The following is a 16,078-nucleotide window of genomic DNA, read 5'->3' as shown; positions in this document are numbered from 1 at the left end:
AAAAAATGACCAGTTCTCCTATAGCATATGTATTAAGAACTTGTTTTATTCTATTTTTCCTTTAGTATGGACTTGGTACTTTTGTGCTCTTCTCTAACCTTTAGCATTTCTTCATGTATCCCATAATGCCCGTATGAGCTGAAATAAACACCATCCTCATCTTCCTGGAGGTCTGCAATGGCAGTAGTAGATGACGAGCAGGTTCTGACATCTGCGTTCATCACAAAATCCTGAGCAAATTGTCTGTAATCAATTTGAAATAGACCCTTGAGACAGGTTTATTGGACCGTGAAAAAAGGAAAGGCTAGAGGTTGAGGGAGAGGAATGGGGAGGGAGTGGGGCGTGCAGTGTGATGAGCCTTCTAACTCCATTCTATCTTAAGCAACTGAAAGCTCCCCCTGCTGGATCTCAAGCAATGGCATATGCAAACCCGGTTGTAAACATTCCTTCCGCAAACCACAAATACACTGCCAACTGCAGATTAGAGCTGTTTGTATCTTTCAACTGAACAAAAGCACATTGTCTTTATTCAACTTTATTATTTCTATTGTTCTAAAATCTTTTTGTAGCAGCTGCATCAATGTGGTTTATTTCAACACTATTAATATTCTTTAAAACCATATTATGTATGTCATGGGAAGGTAGTAAGGGCAGAAAGTTGACCCAAATGGAGAATTATTTACATACACCACCACCATGCACTCCAGCTCTAAAACTCAGTTCTCCCTCTGATCACAATACATTAAGAATCTATAATGTGGCGCCTGGGTGGCCCAGTCAGTTGAGCATCTGACTCTTGATTTCAGCTCAGGTCATAATCTCACGGTTCCTGAGTTCGAGCCCCCACATCGAGCTCTGCACTGCTAGCACGAAGCCTGCTTGAAATTCTCTGTCTCCCTCTCTCTCTGCCACCCCCCCCCCCACTCACAAGTATGCATGGGCTCTCTCACTCTCTCTCAAAAATAAACAAACATAAAAAAAAAGAACCTATATGTATATAATGGGGGAGAGTTGTTGTTGGTTACTGGATTACCCAGCATATAATCTCAAAAACAGGGAAAGAGAACCACAATCACCTATACTATCTTCCCTATTGAACATTCTAGCAAACCATCAAATGGGTACTGAGGGAATGGCAACCAACTTACAAATCCAATAGCTAACACTATACTTGGTAGGAATGCAGAATCTCAGGCCCTGTTTCAGATCTCTGACTCAGAACCTACAGTTTAATGAATTCCCAGGTGATTCATATGCACATTAAATTCTGTGTATTGCCAGCAGAAAGCTAATTTACCCACTGAAGAAAATCATCCTATGTATCTGGTTTCTTTCTTTCTTTTTTTTTTTAATTATTTTTAATATTTACTTATTTTTGAGAAAGAGAGAGAGAGACAGAGCATGAGCAGGGGACGAAGGGCAGAGAGACAGAGGGAGACACAGAATCCGAAGCAGACTCCAGGTTTTGAGCTGTCAGCACAGAGCCCGATGCGGGGCTCAAACTCAAGAACCATGAGATCATAACCTGAGCCACCTAGGCTCCCGGTGGTTTTCTAATTAAATACTACCTAATTATACTTTGATTCTTTAAAAACAAAAATTTCAACACTGTATTTTCCCCAAACCTAAAAAATATTAATCACTTCCCTTTAAAAGCCTAGGAGAGAAAAAGTAAAATGGAGAAATCTATTAGATATAGAGTAATTCAAAGAACAAAAACTCTCAAGAGGGTAACACTCCCAGAAAAATTACCATTAGTACAAAAGTAATTATAAAGAAGTATGTGAGAACAGGTAAAACCACAGAATTTTATGTTAATCAACTATACCTATAACATATTAAAATGTTGCATATCATTAAAATTAATTTAAAATAAATTTAAAGTTAGATACCTACATTGTGCTTTCCAATATACAAAATGTTTTACCATATTCCACTTTATTATATAAGTCGTATTACTTTCGAATCTAAATAACAAATTTTCTGTTAAGACTGATAAATTACTTCATTCTTTGCAGATCCTCACGTGCTCTAGCTAATGCAGCTTCAGCAGACAGTGCTCTGGCTTCCATATGTTTCAATTTTTCAACAACAGATGTATTTTCACTGAGTCCATTGGGGTATGAGAATGGGAGTGACACCGGTTCATAAAGATCTTCTACGTCTAAGGAAGGAATGGACGTTATTATTAAGCTATCTTCTAACAATGAAGCAAATACAACATGTTAACTCAGAATAAATATATTCTGAGGGCCTGTTATGCAGCCAGCTGAGAAAAACTTGTAAAAGTACTTTTAATTAAATAAATATTTAATACCGAAGCTGTTTCCATTTAAATTTAAAGAGCATGCTATTAAAGTTTTTCATTAGGTAGCTAAGTTAACCACATATAAAAGTGTTAATTATACTGAACCAAACCCAGAAAGAAACAAAAAGGCATTAATTATACTGAACCAAACCCAAGAAGAAACAAAAAAGTGGAAGGAAACAGCTCTAATATGTACTTATCACCATATTTCTTTCAAGTACACATACTACATTTCATTTCTCCTCAAAACAAACCTAGGATATAAATATTTCTATTTTAGGGCATGGGAAAATAAATTTCAGAGAAATTAAGTGACTAGCCCAAAGTCATTTGAACGTTTCATAAAAAAACTAAGATTCCCACCCATGCCTGCCCTCCTAGCTCACGTTCTTGCCACTACACATGGTTCCTTCTCAGACTCTGAGTCTTTATCTATAGAATAACAGGTATTACATTTACACATTCACTAAGGACAGTATGCACATAAAGAATTCTATATACTCAGGTAAGTTTTTCATCCTGCGTAAGGGGTAGTGCAATCTATACACTGAGGTCTTATTGCTGATATTGAATATCCTGATTCCTAACATTATTAAAAATTCTTGGTTTAAATTTAATTTCACTATGTATAATTATTAACTTCCACTGTAGAACTAATAACTCTGCAAAAAGAGGTTAACACATGGAGCTAGTGAGTGTTATAAAATCCCATGTCTATTTACCAGTCCAATTAACTTTCAGATCAACATAAAGCAATAAAAGCAATGAAGATACATCTTCTCTTCAGTATAGCACTGCGAGAAATAGGGCTTTTTTTTCTTATCGCCAGCTGTTAGCGGTGACACTTCTTTAGAGTTGGGACAAAATAACCAAGCTTAACAAATACACGAGAGGGGTGCCCGGGTGGCTCAGCCGGTTAAGCATCCGACTTTTGATTTCAGCTCAGATCATGATCTCACAGTCGTAAGAAAGAGCCCTGTGTTGGGCTCCATGCTAAGCGTGGAGCCTGCCTGGGATTCTCTCTCTCTCTCAAAAAATAAAGATTAAAAAAAAAAAAAAGGGAAACAAGTACATTAGGATATTATAACTTAGACACTAGAGCCTAAGTTCAACTTCTTATAAAAACAGTACAGCAGTATACCACTAAACTCTAATCCATCTGGCAGAATACTGAGTCATTTGTTTTAAAAAACTATAGATTCGTTCACTATTTAATTCACCAAAAATTAACGAGAGCAACAAAGTATGTCCAAACTATTTAAGGACAGCACCATATTTTCTACTTCGTACTACAACTTTCACTGTGTATCTCATTTTCAAACTTCTTCAAGGGGCGCCTGGGTGGCTCAGACGGTTAAGTGCCTGACTTCAGCTCAGGTCATGATCTCACGGCTCATGGGTTCAAGCTCCTCATCGGGCTCTGTGCTGACAGCTCAGAGCCTGGAGCTGCTTTGGATTCTGTGTGTGTGTGTGTCTCTCTCTGCCCCCTCCCCCCCTGTGTTCTGTCTTTCTGTCTCTGTCTCTCAAAAATAAACATTAAAAAAAAAAACAACCAAAAAAAACTTCTACACAGTTTGCCAGCCAAGCTGTTAGTTTAAGTTACAGATTAGAACTGATTAAAGGAATTGATTTCTTTGTTTTAGCAAGTTTCTGTTTTGCTTTTTGCTGCAATGAAAGGCAAAGTAAAAACTTTCAACACTAATAATACATAGACAACCATATACTAAAGCTTAAATGTTGAAAAGGAGGAAGGATTCAGTAAACATTAAGATCCATAACTACAATTTATCAAAACAGTCTAATTCAAAGTCTTAAGCCATATTCAGGAAGATGAATTTCCACATCTACATTCTGTCTTAGGAGGTTCAAATCACCTACATTCTGTCTTAGGAGGTTCATTTTGGCAGCTGAGAACTACCACAAAGGATGGTCAATTTGTCAAGATGACATAACAATTATAAATGAGTATTAACCTCACAAAAGCAAAAACTGATAGAATTAAAAGGAAAAAACAGACAATTCTTCAATCACAGAAATGTAAATACACCTCTATCAACAACTGATGAATTAGATTAGAAAAATCCAAAAATATACAAAAGTCAGAACTAAAATAATCAGCACCTTGAACGAATTATTTTTAGAATCCTGCACCCAAGAACTATATCAGACGCTTTTTGTAGAGTACCAATCACTAATTTTGTAGTTTGTCCGTCAACCTGGGTTTGTCTGATGTTTTTTCATTAGTGGAATAAAGTTACACATTCTTGGCAAGAACAGCAGAAAAATGATGTTGTGTTCTGAGTGCATTTTACCAAGGGGTTTCTTGGTGTCAGTATGACTCATTAATGATGATGTTAACCTTGATCACTTGGTTGTGGTAGTGTCTGCTAGAAAAGTTAACATCTCCTTTGTACTTAAATTTCTTGAGGGAGATACTCTGAACCTGTTTCACCTTAAATTTCTGCCCACTAATCTTAGCATCCATTGGTGGATCTTTTCTGCAAATTATTACTGTGGTGTTTGCCTAACAGTGATTTTCTATTTCTCTCTTCTCTTCCACATTTATTAATGAAAATTTTACTCTAAGATCAAGCTGTTCCTTCTCCATTTATTTGATTGACTACATCATTATGGATTTATGGATATTTATTCTATCCTGTGGATTAAAACCCAATAGTATCACTTTCTGTGTTGCTCAAATTACTCCAGCTTTGACCATTAGGATTCCTTCAGGTTGGCTCCGGTATTCTTTTGTTAAGTCCCCTCCTCACCCACCTTTTCCTTTTTTTTTTTTAATTTTTTTTTAACTATTTATTTTTGAGACAGAGAGAGACAGAGCACGAACAGGGGAGGGTCAGCGAGAGGGAGACACAGAATCTGAAACAGGCTCCAGGCTCTGAGCTGTCAGCACAGAGCCCGACGTGGGGCTCGAACTCACGGACCGTGAGATCATGACCTGCGCCAAAGTCGGCCGCTTAACCGACTGAGCCACCCAGGCGCCCCGCCACCACCTTTTCTTTTTAAGTATGTCCTTAATTTGTGGCACAAGCTTTCCCAGACTCATCCTGTATCATCCTGCCCCATCCAAGGAATCACTCACTTCTCTAAAGAGCCTTGGTTCCTTTTACTGGATAATGGTGTTAAAATCTGGGCAGTAAGTGTGCTCATTGCTACTGGGGTTTTTCTAGGCTCTTTCAACAGAGCTAGGAAATACATGTGTCTAGACTAACCCGCACATGCACACACATCTATATTTTTGTATTTATCTGAATATATATTAAAAAGTGTGGAATTTATACTGATACTTCTGATTCCAATCTATCACCATAGGACTCATTTTATCCTTCCCTATTTCCTTATTTGAAACCTCCTTCTCTAACAGTGAAAACCTAGCTCTTATTATCCGTAATATATTTACTTACTTGTCCATGCTGTTACATACAGAAAGTAGTGCCAGAATTGCTAATCCATATTCTGCGAGAAACACCTTTACTTAGATTACAGCATTTATGTAGTTCTTTTTACCTATAGCCTCAGCACAATATCCAGTCAAGATTTCAGTTACTCACACAGTTCTTTTCTTCCCTACCCACTTCAGCTATTACATTATTCCTCTGTAATATAGTTAAGTTCATTTGTTAGTGTTTGTATTCCATTTTGCACCCCCAGTATCCTCACACACACATCCAGAATGCTTTGTTGTTGTTGTTGTTGTTGTTGTTTTACATGAAGGCTAGGAGAAATATTCCCACAGTTCTTAGAGTTGGAGCTATACAAAAAGGTACCCTCAGAGAAGTGTCACTCCCTCATTATCCCTGTAACCTCAACCCCATTATGCCTTTCTTCCCATCCCTGTCCCACTGAGTCCCGTAAGTAACTACTCTCTCTAGTTTCTAGTTTATCCTTCCTGTATTTCTTTCAACAAACGAACAGACACATGTACTTTCTCAAATCCCTTTCTTTCTTACATGAACAGAGTACCATACCATAGATACTCCTTTGAGCTCTGCCTTTTCTTGTTTCACGGTATGTCTTGGATATCACTCTATCAGTTCAGAGACCTCCGTGGTTTTTAATAGATGTATACTACTCCATAGTGTGGACACACCATAGCCTACTCTATCACTCTCCTATGTACGGGGATTTAAGTTGTTGCCAATATTTGGAAATTATCATGCTGTATTGAATAATCTTGTGTATATGTCTTTTCAGGCTGTTGGAGGTATACCTTCAAGACAGATTATTATCAGAGAAACTGCTGTATTAAAAAGTAAGTACATATGCAGTTTGGTGAGGTGTTGCCAAACGCGCATTCTACTGGCAATGTATGACTGCCTGTATCTCCACAACGCTGACAACAGAAATGTTGTCATACTTTAAAAATATTTACCAGTCTGATAGGTGAGAAATGGTATCTCACTGTTGGGCAATTTTTGAACCTTTCTGGGTGAACTGTCTAATCATGTAATTTTCCCCATTGTTCTATCAAGAGATCTTTGTCTCTCAGTGGTTAAGAGTTCTTTATAGGGGCGCCTGGGTGGCGCAGTCGGTTAAGCGTCCGACTTCAGCCAGGTCACGATCTCGCGGTCCGTGAGTTCGAGCCCCGCGTCAGGCTCTGGGCTGATGGCTCGGAGCCTGGAGCCTGTTTCCGATTCTGTGTCTCCCTCTCTCTCTGCCCCTCCCCCGTTCATGCTCTGTCTCTCTCTGTCCCAAAAATAAATAAACGTTGAAAAAAAAAAATTTAAAAAAAAAAAAAAAAAAAAAAAAGAGTTCTTTATATAAAAGAATATTAACCCTTTGTAGAGTATGTTTCAAATATTACACAGTACTTAAAAAAATAACTCATTTTATTTACTCGTATTTCATTAGTTTTTCCTTAATGTCCCCTTTCTGTCCAAGATCCTACCCAGGATACTTCAGTATATTCAATTGTCAGGTCTCCTTAAGCCTGTCTTCAGCAATGACAGTTTCTCAGACATTCCTTGTTTTTGATCACCTTGACAGTTTTGAGGAGTACTGGTCAGGTAGTTTGGACAATGACACTTACTTTGTGTGTCTGATGGTTTTTCATGGTCAGACTGAGGTGATCAGTTTTGGGGAGAAAGACCAGAGGGAAAGTACCATTCTCATGACATCATATAAAGAGCTCACACTATCAGCATGGTTTATCGCTGATGTGATTATCTGGCTATGGTAGTGTTTGCCAGGTTTATCCCTTGTAAAGTTACTGTTCCTCCCTTATCCTTTCATTGCTTATTTTCTTAGTCATCTTTATTCATTTAGCATCTTTACATCCTCAAAGCCTAATACTTAACAGATGCTCAATAAATATTTACTGAAAGGCAGTAGAAGTGCAATAGTCAGTCATCAAGCTTGGAGCCAGAAGAATCACGACCTTCTCTTCCATCCCGCTCCACCAATGGCTAGGAGCACAGACAGAGAACACAGGCAGTGCACTCAAGGGCATGCCTGGTTCAAATTCTCCTTTTTTAACTAGGTCTCTTTAAGTGTTCCAGATCACAGTCATGACTTCATCCAAACTCCTGGAGGCCTTAGTTACTTACTAATAACAATAAATTCTCCTTTATTAAGCACTTGCCCTCTGACAGGTACTGTGCTAATACACATTATCTTTGCAACAATTTTATAAGGTAGGGCTCATTATCACCTTTTTTACAAGTTAAGGCTGAAAGAAATTAACTTTATATACCATTGGAGAGTTAGATTCAATACTGATCTTTACCCACAGTGACCAGCATACAACACTCAATATTTGTTGATCTGAATAATTTCTTCCTCTTCTGAACTGTACTACCTTTTCTACTTCTCATGAAACTTACCATATTTGACCTTATACTATAATACATGACAGACATTTAAAACAAAGCACTCTTATTAAGATTGCAGACTCCCTATGGGAAGGATTCCCTTATTCATGTTTCTACTACATTTAACATACTACTTTCATCCTGTGAGTGCTCAGTGAATGACTTTGAATTTAGGAAGTCATGAAGAACACTTAGTGGGCACTTGTCATTTATTAAGGAGATCACTTTGGTCACTCTGGGGAGAAATAAGATTAAAGAGAGTTTGTAAAAACAGGAAAGAATCAACCTGGGACTCAACAAATTTTGAACTAGAAAGAATATCAGAAATCTGGTCTGGGTTCTTCATTTTATACATGAAGACTTAAAAACAGAAAGCTCTGTCCAGGGTCACATAGTTCCTGAATCCTACATTAAGGTCCTTAATACTGCACTGTACCACCACACAACCAAATGATGGTACTACTCAAGGAAATGAGTAGTTTTCCACAGTTCTCACTATTCAGAGAAGTGCTCAAATACACACTGTTAAATTACTATATGTGAAGGTACATATCTGTTTAGATTGGTCTTACTGGTCTGAAAAGAGCAAACCCTCTCCCTCACCTTACTGACACAAGAAACATAGAAGCAAATATAAACAAGGGGAAAAAACATAAATCATTAACCCTGGTAAGTTAGAACATTCAAGTATCTGTAAGAAGCCAACAGAATTTTCATAAGATCCCTGTTCAATAAGGAATGGTCAATGCACAGAGCAAGTAACTAAGTAAGAAAGCTACAGTCAGGAGATGAGAGTGGCCCTGCCCCAAGGAAGGCTGTAGAGTTAGTGCATGTAGGCAAGCCCAAGGAAATGAGTGGAATCTGTTCTGCATCAAAATAAAATCTCAGTAAACTGGATGTCTTAAGAAAAGTCAATTATCAGACTTAAATATGTCAGACAGAAGCAACAAATATTATTGTCTGCTTTAAAATTATTTTGAATCAGATTTTAAAATTATGGTTAATTTAAAATAAATTAAAAGTTTAATTAATTTTAGCAAACTAAATTAAAATTTTAGTCAATTTTAGTAGACTAAAAAGTAGCCTACAATTAAAAATTATTCTCTCAGGGCACCTGGGTGGCTCAGTCGGTTAAGCGTCCAACTTCGGCTCAGGTCATGATCTCATGGTCCGTGGGTTCGAGCCCCGCGTCGGGCTCTGTGCTGACAGCTCAGAGTCTGGAGCCTGTTTCAGATTCTGTGTCTCCCTCTCTCTCTGACCCTCCCCCGTTCATGCTCTGTCTCTCTCTGTCTCAAAAATAAATAAATGTTAAAAAAAAAAAGAAAAATTATTCTCTCAAGTCTCCCTATGTTTCAGAACATCTTGTATACAATGTTTAAACAAGCTCCCATTTCTAAATTTCTCTCTGGTAATGATCAGTGTGACTAGCAGTTCTTAAAGTTAACTTTCCTATTGAGACCAACCACCTGGTGAAGTCTTCAGAGAATTAAGGAGGTAATATATTTTCCTAGAACACTTTTAACCATCATTTTGCCATTACAAATGACCCTGCATTAAAGTAGATACTGTAAGTTCATCTTACCAAATTGAAGTAATAGGTCATCTTCTAATACTGGCTTCAAATACTCTTCTTTCTCCCAAGGCACTGGGTTGTATATGGAATTCATATACTCAACTGTAGGATTCTGGATATAAAATTAATTGCATGTTTTTTCATTGTATATAATCACAAACCACCCCTAGCAAAAACTAGGAAAATTAAGTTAAAAAAAAGGAACCATGTCTACCTTATGTAAAACCTCTATTTACAGAGTCTATGTTCACCTCTCACTTCATTAACTTGATTAGATGACTGCTTACATTAATATGCAATATGGTTTCAATGTTGGATTCAATATTGTTTGGATTTGGAGGAAGTGGCAACATAAACATTCATTTGAATAGAAGAGAAAAAAGGACAAAGTATTTGAAAAATAGAAAAGACAACCACAGTACTTGGAATCACACTAGAAATTATTTCTGATCTTAGAGAAATATTGTGTATCAGTATTTCCCATTATTTGACACTCAATTACTTTTTCACATAACAACAATTCACCTCCTAGACACAGTTAAAAATGAAACGTTACTAAGCATGGTGTGTATTCATTTACTTGGTGCTGCATGTTGGACAAGTTCCTAACGTCCACGATTCCCCCAATGTGATGACTGCTAAATCTAAAACAGTTTCTCATTTAGCAGTTCTTTGTATTTTTCTAAAACCAGGGCATCATTAGTCACTGTGGTGTTTCTTTTGTTTCCAAGCAAAATTATAAATTAAGCTACCAACTTACCTTAAGTCTAATAAAATTTATTAGTTTAATGTAGCCATAAAATTCCAGTCCTAAAAGGGAAAAAAAAGATAATTCATCTATTTTCATATAAGAGGAGTTTGTCTAATTGACCTGTTCTATAGAGGTTAAATAATAAAATATTTCTGTCCTCTAAACTACAACTTACAATATTTTGAATTTCTTAAGAACTAGAAATAGTAACTTTAATACTTCTGAATATCTGAAGAAACAGCCATATGGATGACAGTTTTTAATGTTTTTCTTGCATTTCTAAACAGTAGGAAATTAATTTTTAGAATTCAAATCCTCATTTGTAAAAACAACACAAATCAGGAAAATTTGGTTGTAGATTTTAACAACTATTTGACAGTTGATATTACAGCCAAAAGTTTTAAATCCCCTATTTTTAGGGTGCCTACCAAATTATAATTTTGTCAGACATGGAGTATACAAAGTGAAATAGCTTTTACATTAAGTTAAATCATGTAAGTTAAAAAACAATAAGGCTTGTTCTCTGGTTCTCTTCTTTCCGGAAATGAAGCAGGATTTAAAGCAAGGAAAAGCAATAGAATGTCCAACCAACTGGGCATTATTTGTCATGAATAATGTTGTTATGAGAAATATAACAGCGTTGAAAATGTTTTATATGCATAATAGCATACAAAAACCTCTATTAAATAAAAAAATTACAAAATTATTTTTAAAAACGTAACTATTTTTGAGAGAGAGAGAGAGAGCACGCACAAGCAGGGGAGGGGCAGAGAAAGAGAGACGGAGACACAGAACCCGAAGCAGGCTCCAGGGTCTGAGCTGCCAGCACAGAGCCCAATGTGGGGCTTGAGCTCACGAACCTGAGCTGAAGTCAGGTGCTTAACCAAAGGAGCCACCCAGGCATACCTCAAAATTATATTTAAAGTATGATTCCAGCTCAGTTTTAAAATGCACATAAAGGGACGCACTGACAGCACAGAGCCTGCTTGGGATTCTCTCCCTCTCTCTCTGCTCCTCCCCACTTGTGCGCACGCTCTCTCTCTCAAATAAATAAACATTAAAAAATGCACATAAAAAAACAAATGAGAATAAATCATTCATGTCTTACAAAAGCAGTTGCAGCTGAATTTATTGATTTATAAACGTATCACATGTTTAATGTCTTTTCTAGTTGATAGTAAATGCAGGGACTAAAAAAACAATTCTGTATTTAATTTTAGTGGAATAGTGTAGCACTTCTGCATCCATTTAAAGAAGTAGAAGACTTTAATTATAAAGGAAGCATGTGTAAATGCAAGTTTCAAAAGAATCATCATCTAAGTATTTTGCTTACCACCTTAACTTCATCATTCCTTTTTCTATACTCTTACCAAACTCAACTTTGTATGCCCTGAAGTTCATGTTATGCTCTGACCTGGTGAGCTTTGTCCATAACGACCACCACCCTTTCCAAAGCCCACTTCTGTCCTTGCTCTCCCTAGTTCTAATACGATAAAAATGCAATCACATGCCAATGTTGTTTTTTCCTTTTTAGTTGTGAAGTCAATACAAGCTTAAATACAGTGAATCTTATCTAGAAGAATGACTTATAATTAGTCCTTCTTCAAAGGCCACTTGTCAAAAAAACTTCATTAGATAGGCTGCTCCTATATTTTTCACCATATTGAACTTGTAGAGGAAAGTTCTGGAAGAATACAAAGTTTGAACTTAAATTTCACAACAACAATTTCCTTTATTCTAAAAAATACTCACCATGTTTATGGACCATGTTATCAATATTAAATTGATGCTCAGACTTACAATGTGAAAATGTTTCTTCAGCAGATGTAAATAACCTGAAAAATCAAGCGACAGCTTTATGAAACAGTCCCCTCAAAAGTCTAAATATGGATTTCATGTAAAATATATACCCCCCCCTTCTGGTGGTTTCTAAGAAAAAAACAAACGTACCTGTACATGAGAGGAACCCAGCACCACTACAGGGAATTAGAACTTCTGAGTCCCATTTTACACCCCTAACAACCTTTTTAAATGTCAAAGTTAATTTATTTGCCAAATAATAGCACTGAGATGATCAGAAGGCTTTTAAGGAAGAGAACTCCCTTTGATAGATTCTATTTCCCTCAAGACATGAAAATTCCCTACAGAAGATTCTTTTCTCCTCTCTGTCAGTGCTGCTTCCAGAGGCTTTGAACTGCAACAGCTCAAACTGCTTTTAGAAATAAAGCATAACATGTAATTTTTACAGCTGGCATATTCCCAAAGTGCCATATTTCAAAGGTAATCTTGTAGTGTTCTGAAAGTACTTGTGTTACGGACATTGTGAGGACCAGGCCTCTTTATTATGTGACCTGCAAAACTGAAGGACACTTAAGATAGAAATATACAGCAGAGAAGCTGCATACTTCTGAGCGCCTAGCACAAATGCAGCAGTTAGTTTACAACCGATGTTTACCTTGCTGTGCTTATATACAGCCTATCACAGAGAAGTACATCCCTGATGCTCAATAAATATTATTTTATGACAACTAAAGGAAACGTAGACATTCTGTACCTACGCAAATGACACTACATGTGAGAACAATGACGAATCAAGAGGAGCTAATACACCACCAATCAGCACCATGCCCAGATTTATGGGAAACTGGCAAATGTTTATTAAAGTAATACTGGCCAATGCCAAGCCACTTGCCCAGAAAGTCGGCCAAAGTCAAAGCTTACTGAGATGAATAGGCAGAACTTTAAGTGCAAAGTATAGGGATTTGGATATAAGAAAACCACAGCATTGTGACCTTGAACAAGTTATTGAAACTGCAGTCTCTTTTTCCCTAAGTGAAAAATGCATCAATTCCTTTCTCTTCCATAGGTGGGGAGCCCCTACCTAGGAAAGATGATTCTTTGGATAGTTGAAATGGAAATAATGCTGTAACTTGAGAAGCTCTGCTGTAACTTGAGTAGCTCTCTACTTATAAACGAATTATAGAATGAATGGTAAAGCTGGAAGGGACCCAAGGGATTATCTAGTTTAGTGACTCCCAAACGGGTTATTCATTAGAATAACCTCAGAAAATGTCTTTATAAAAATAGGAAATTTCTAGATCCCATGACTGATTTAGAAGTGCTGTGGTGCAGAGTTCAGTATCTTTTTAAAGTCTCAGGTGAGACTTTAAAGGGTGCTCAACTAGATTTGGGAACCATAGATTCTGTCCAAACCCTCTTATTTCACACAAGGGGAAACTGAGGCTGTCGAAGAGAACTAGTATAACCGGCCTTCCAGTTCATGGCTCTCTCTCTATAGCCACTGTGCTTCTGCCTTCTCAACAAACCATCACTCCACTGGTTCAAGGATTTGAGGGCAGGGCGCTCGGGTTCGACTGCGGACCACAGGTACCCACAGGGCCCGGCACCCTGGGGGTGACGCCTGGCACTGGGGTGGACGAACCTGTCACAGAACAGACAGGGGGTCTGCTGCTTGTCGTGGGGGAGATCAGCATCGTCCTCATCCTCCCAGGCGGCCTCGTCACCGCTGTCGGACAGCTCTGGCAGGTCGTCTTCGTCCTCCATAGCACCCCGGCCGCCTAGCACACGCAAACGATTAGCCCTGCCCGAGACGGACACCAGTGCTAGCAGGGCACACGTGAAGCAGAGGTGGGGGGGGGTGGTGATGCTGCCCCCGCCCCGCTCCCCGCGGCCCTTGCCGGCGCACCTCCTTCACCCTCCCTGCCAGGCCCCACAGTCCGACCCCGCGTCCAGGGGACGCAGCGGGATAGGAGGGTCTTTCTCCCGGCCCGCGGCGGCGCGGCCTTCGGGCTGGGCGAACCGGGTGCTAAGGGACCAGGAATACCCACCCGCAGCGCCCGACGCTAACGAGCACATGGCTGTATTGCCCCGGAACCCCGCGCGCCTGGGGGCGGGGACCGGGCTGGGCAGCGTGCGCGCAGCCGCTTCCGAGCTCTCCGGGCCCGGAAAACCGGGAACGAGCGCCAGCGCGCGGCAGGGCCCAGAGTTGGGGAGGCTCCCGGTCGCCTGGAAACGCGAGAGCGCGCGCGTGGGCTTGGGAGGGCTTCCGGCCCCGAGGCGACGGTTGTTGGTCACGTGAGTTGGGTGGGCGGGGCGAGAGCCCGAGCTCCGCCTCCTGCAGCCTCCGGGTTGACGTAGTGCGTGCAGAGTAAGCGCTGAAGCGGGGATTGAACGTCGCAGGCTTTGACGTGACTTTGTCTCCTCCTCGCGCTGCGGCGGGTCTTAGCGGGAGGTTCTCACTCGCGCCCCCGAGCCCAGAGGCGGAGAGACGCCACAGCTGTTTTGCAGCGGGCACCGCGCCCTCTGTGCGTCCCTTATTCTAGGAACCAGCAGTTAGTGGAGGAGCGGCCCGCTTGGGGTGCCCTCTGGTGGCGGAGGCGGCGGAGCGCAGGCAAGAGCCTGGGCCTCCACTCTAATTCCTGAGCTACCTGATCTCCTGCAGCAGGGTGCAGCAGGGTGGGGAGAGGGAACTACAGGAGGCATTGTGGGTGTACAAGAGCCTACATAGGGACCAAAGCCTGGCGCCGTTTTAAGGATTTTAGTCTTTAAAGTGCAGTGGTTGGGGCGCCTGGGTGGCGCAGTCGGTTAAGCGTCCGACTTTAGCCAGGTCACGATCTCGCGGTCCGTGAGTTCGAGCCCGGCGTCAGGCTCTGGGCTGATGGCACAGAGCCTGGAGCCTGTTTCCGATTCTGTGTCTCCCTCTCTCTCTGCCCCTCCCCCGTTCATGCTCTGTCTCTCTCTGTCTCAAAAATAAATAAACGTTAAAAAAAAAATTAAAAAAAAAATAAAGTGCAGTGGTTAAGTGAGAGCACAGACTCCGGAGCCGACCTACTCAGTCTGAATCCTACTTCCGTCACTTTGTTACTGTGATCTTGAGCAAGATCAAGACCTCTCACTGCCGCCACTTCCTCAACTACAAAACGGGGATAGTGACTTCACTAGCCACAGAACTACTGTAGGAATAAAATGACTTGATACATGTAAAGTGCTTAGACATAAGTGTTAACTTGTCCTGAACAATGGGAAGCAGCTGACCCTGTCGGTTACGCGAAGGAGAGATGCTCTTCCATACGTTTAGAAAGTAATGTTACGGCCACTATGTGGGAAGAATACAAACGTTCTCCTACCTTATGCCATTTTTCCTCCTTCTGAGCATGTACTCAAGCCACAGAATGCTTTGTCAGGTGGGAGTTGACAGCAGTCACTTCTGTAGGGAATTGTCGCAGGCTTCTAGTCCCAGAGGCTAGCACGTTTATCCCATTAAATGTACTACCTTGGCTTGGGCGTAATCCTGACTTCCATCTCAACTCAACCCTTCACTCTGGGTCCCACCCTCCAGCCTCTGATTTAGAGCTAATGAGGCCTTTGCTAAGAATACTCTACAAATACAAACCACCATTTCTAAAAGTTTCCACTGCCATTCCAGCAGCCCCCACTTAGTTTCTTTCTTAGCACCTACCATTTGCTTGTTTTGTTTTGTTTGTTTTTTTTGTCTTACCCCCAGCACTGTGTATGAACGTAAGGGCCTTGTCTCTTTGCTTTCATTTCTCTGGCACATAAACATGGTTTAACTCCTAATAGGTACTCATTAAATTTGC

General features: G+C 40.0%; 1 protein-coding gene across 1 annotated transcript in view; it reads right to left on the bottom strand.

The window, feature by feature from the left end:
• The window catches only part of PRMT3 (protein arginine methyltransferase 3), a 143,740-nt gene extending 129,242 nt beyond the window's left edge, over positions 1-14,498 (bottom strand). Inside the window, 7 exon segments of the mRNA XM_030331855.1 lie at positions 99-243; positions 2,005-2,164; positions 9,719-9,821; positions 10,470-10,519; positions 12,213-12,295; positions 13,903-14,061; positions 14,309-14,498. Of these exon segments, the coding sequence (XP_030187715.1) occupies positions 99-243; positions 2,005-2,164; positions 9,719-9,821; positions 10,470-10,519; positions 12,213-12,295; positions 13,903-14,024 (663 nt within the window). The 5' untranslated portion in view covers positions 14,025-14,061; positions 14,309-14,498.
• Between the last annotated feature and the right edge of the window lie 1,580 nt (positions 14,499-16,078).

The sequence above is a fragment of the Lynx canadensis genome, chromosome D1, assembly GCF_007474595.2.
Source record: "Lynx canadensis isolate LIC74 chromosome D1, mLynCan4.pri.v2, whole genome shotgun sequence".
Lineage (NCBI taxonomy): Eukaryota > Metazoa > Chordata > Mammalia > Carnivora > Felidae > Lynx > Lynx canadensis.
This window is presented reverse-complemented; position numbering and strand designations above follow the sequence as displayed.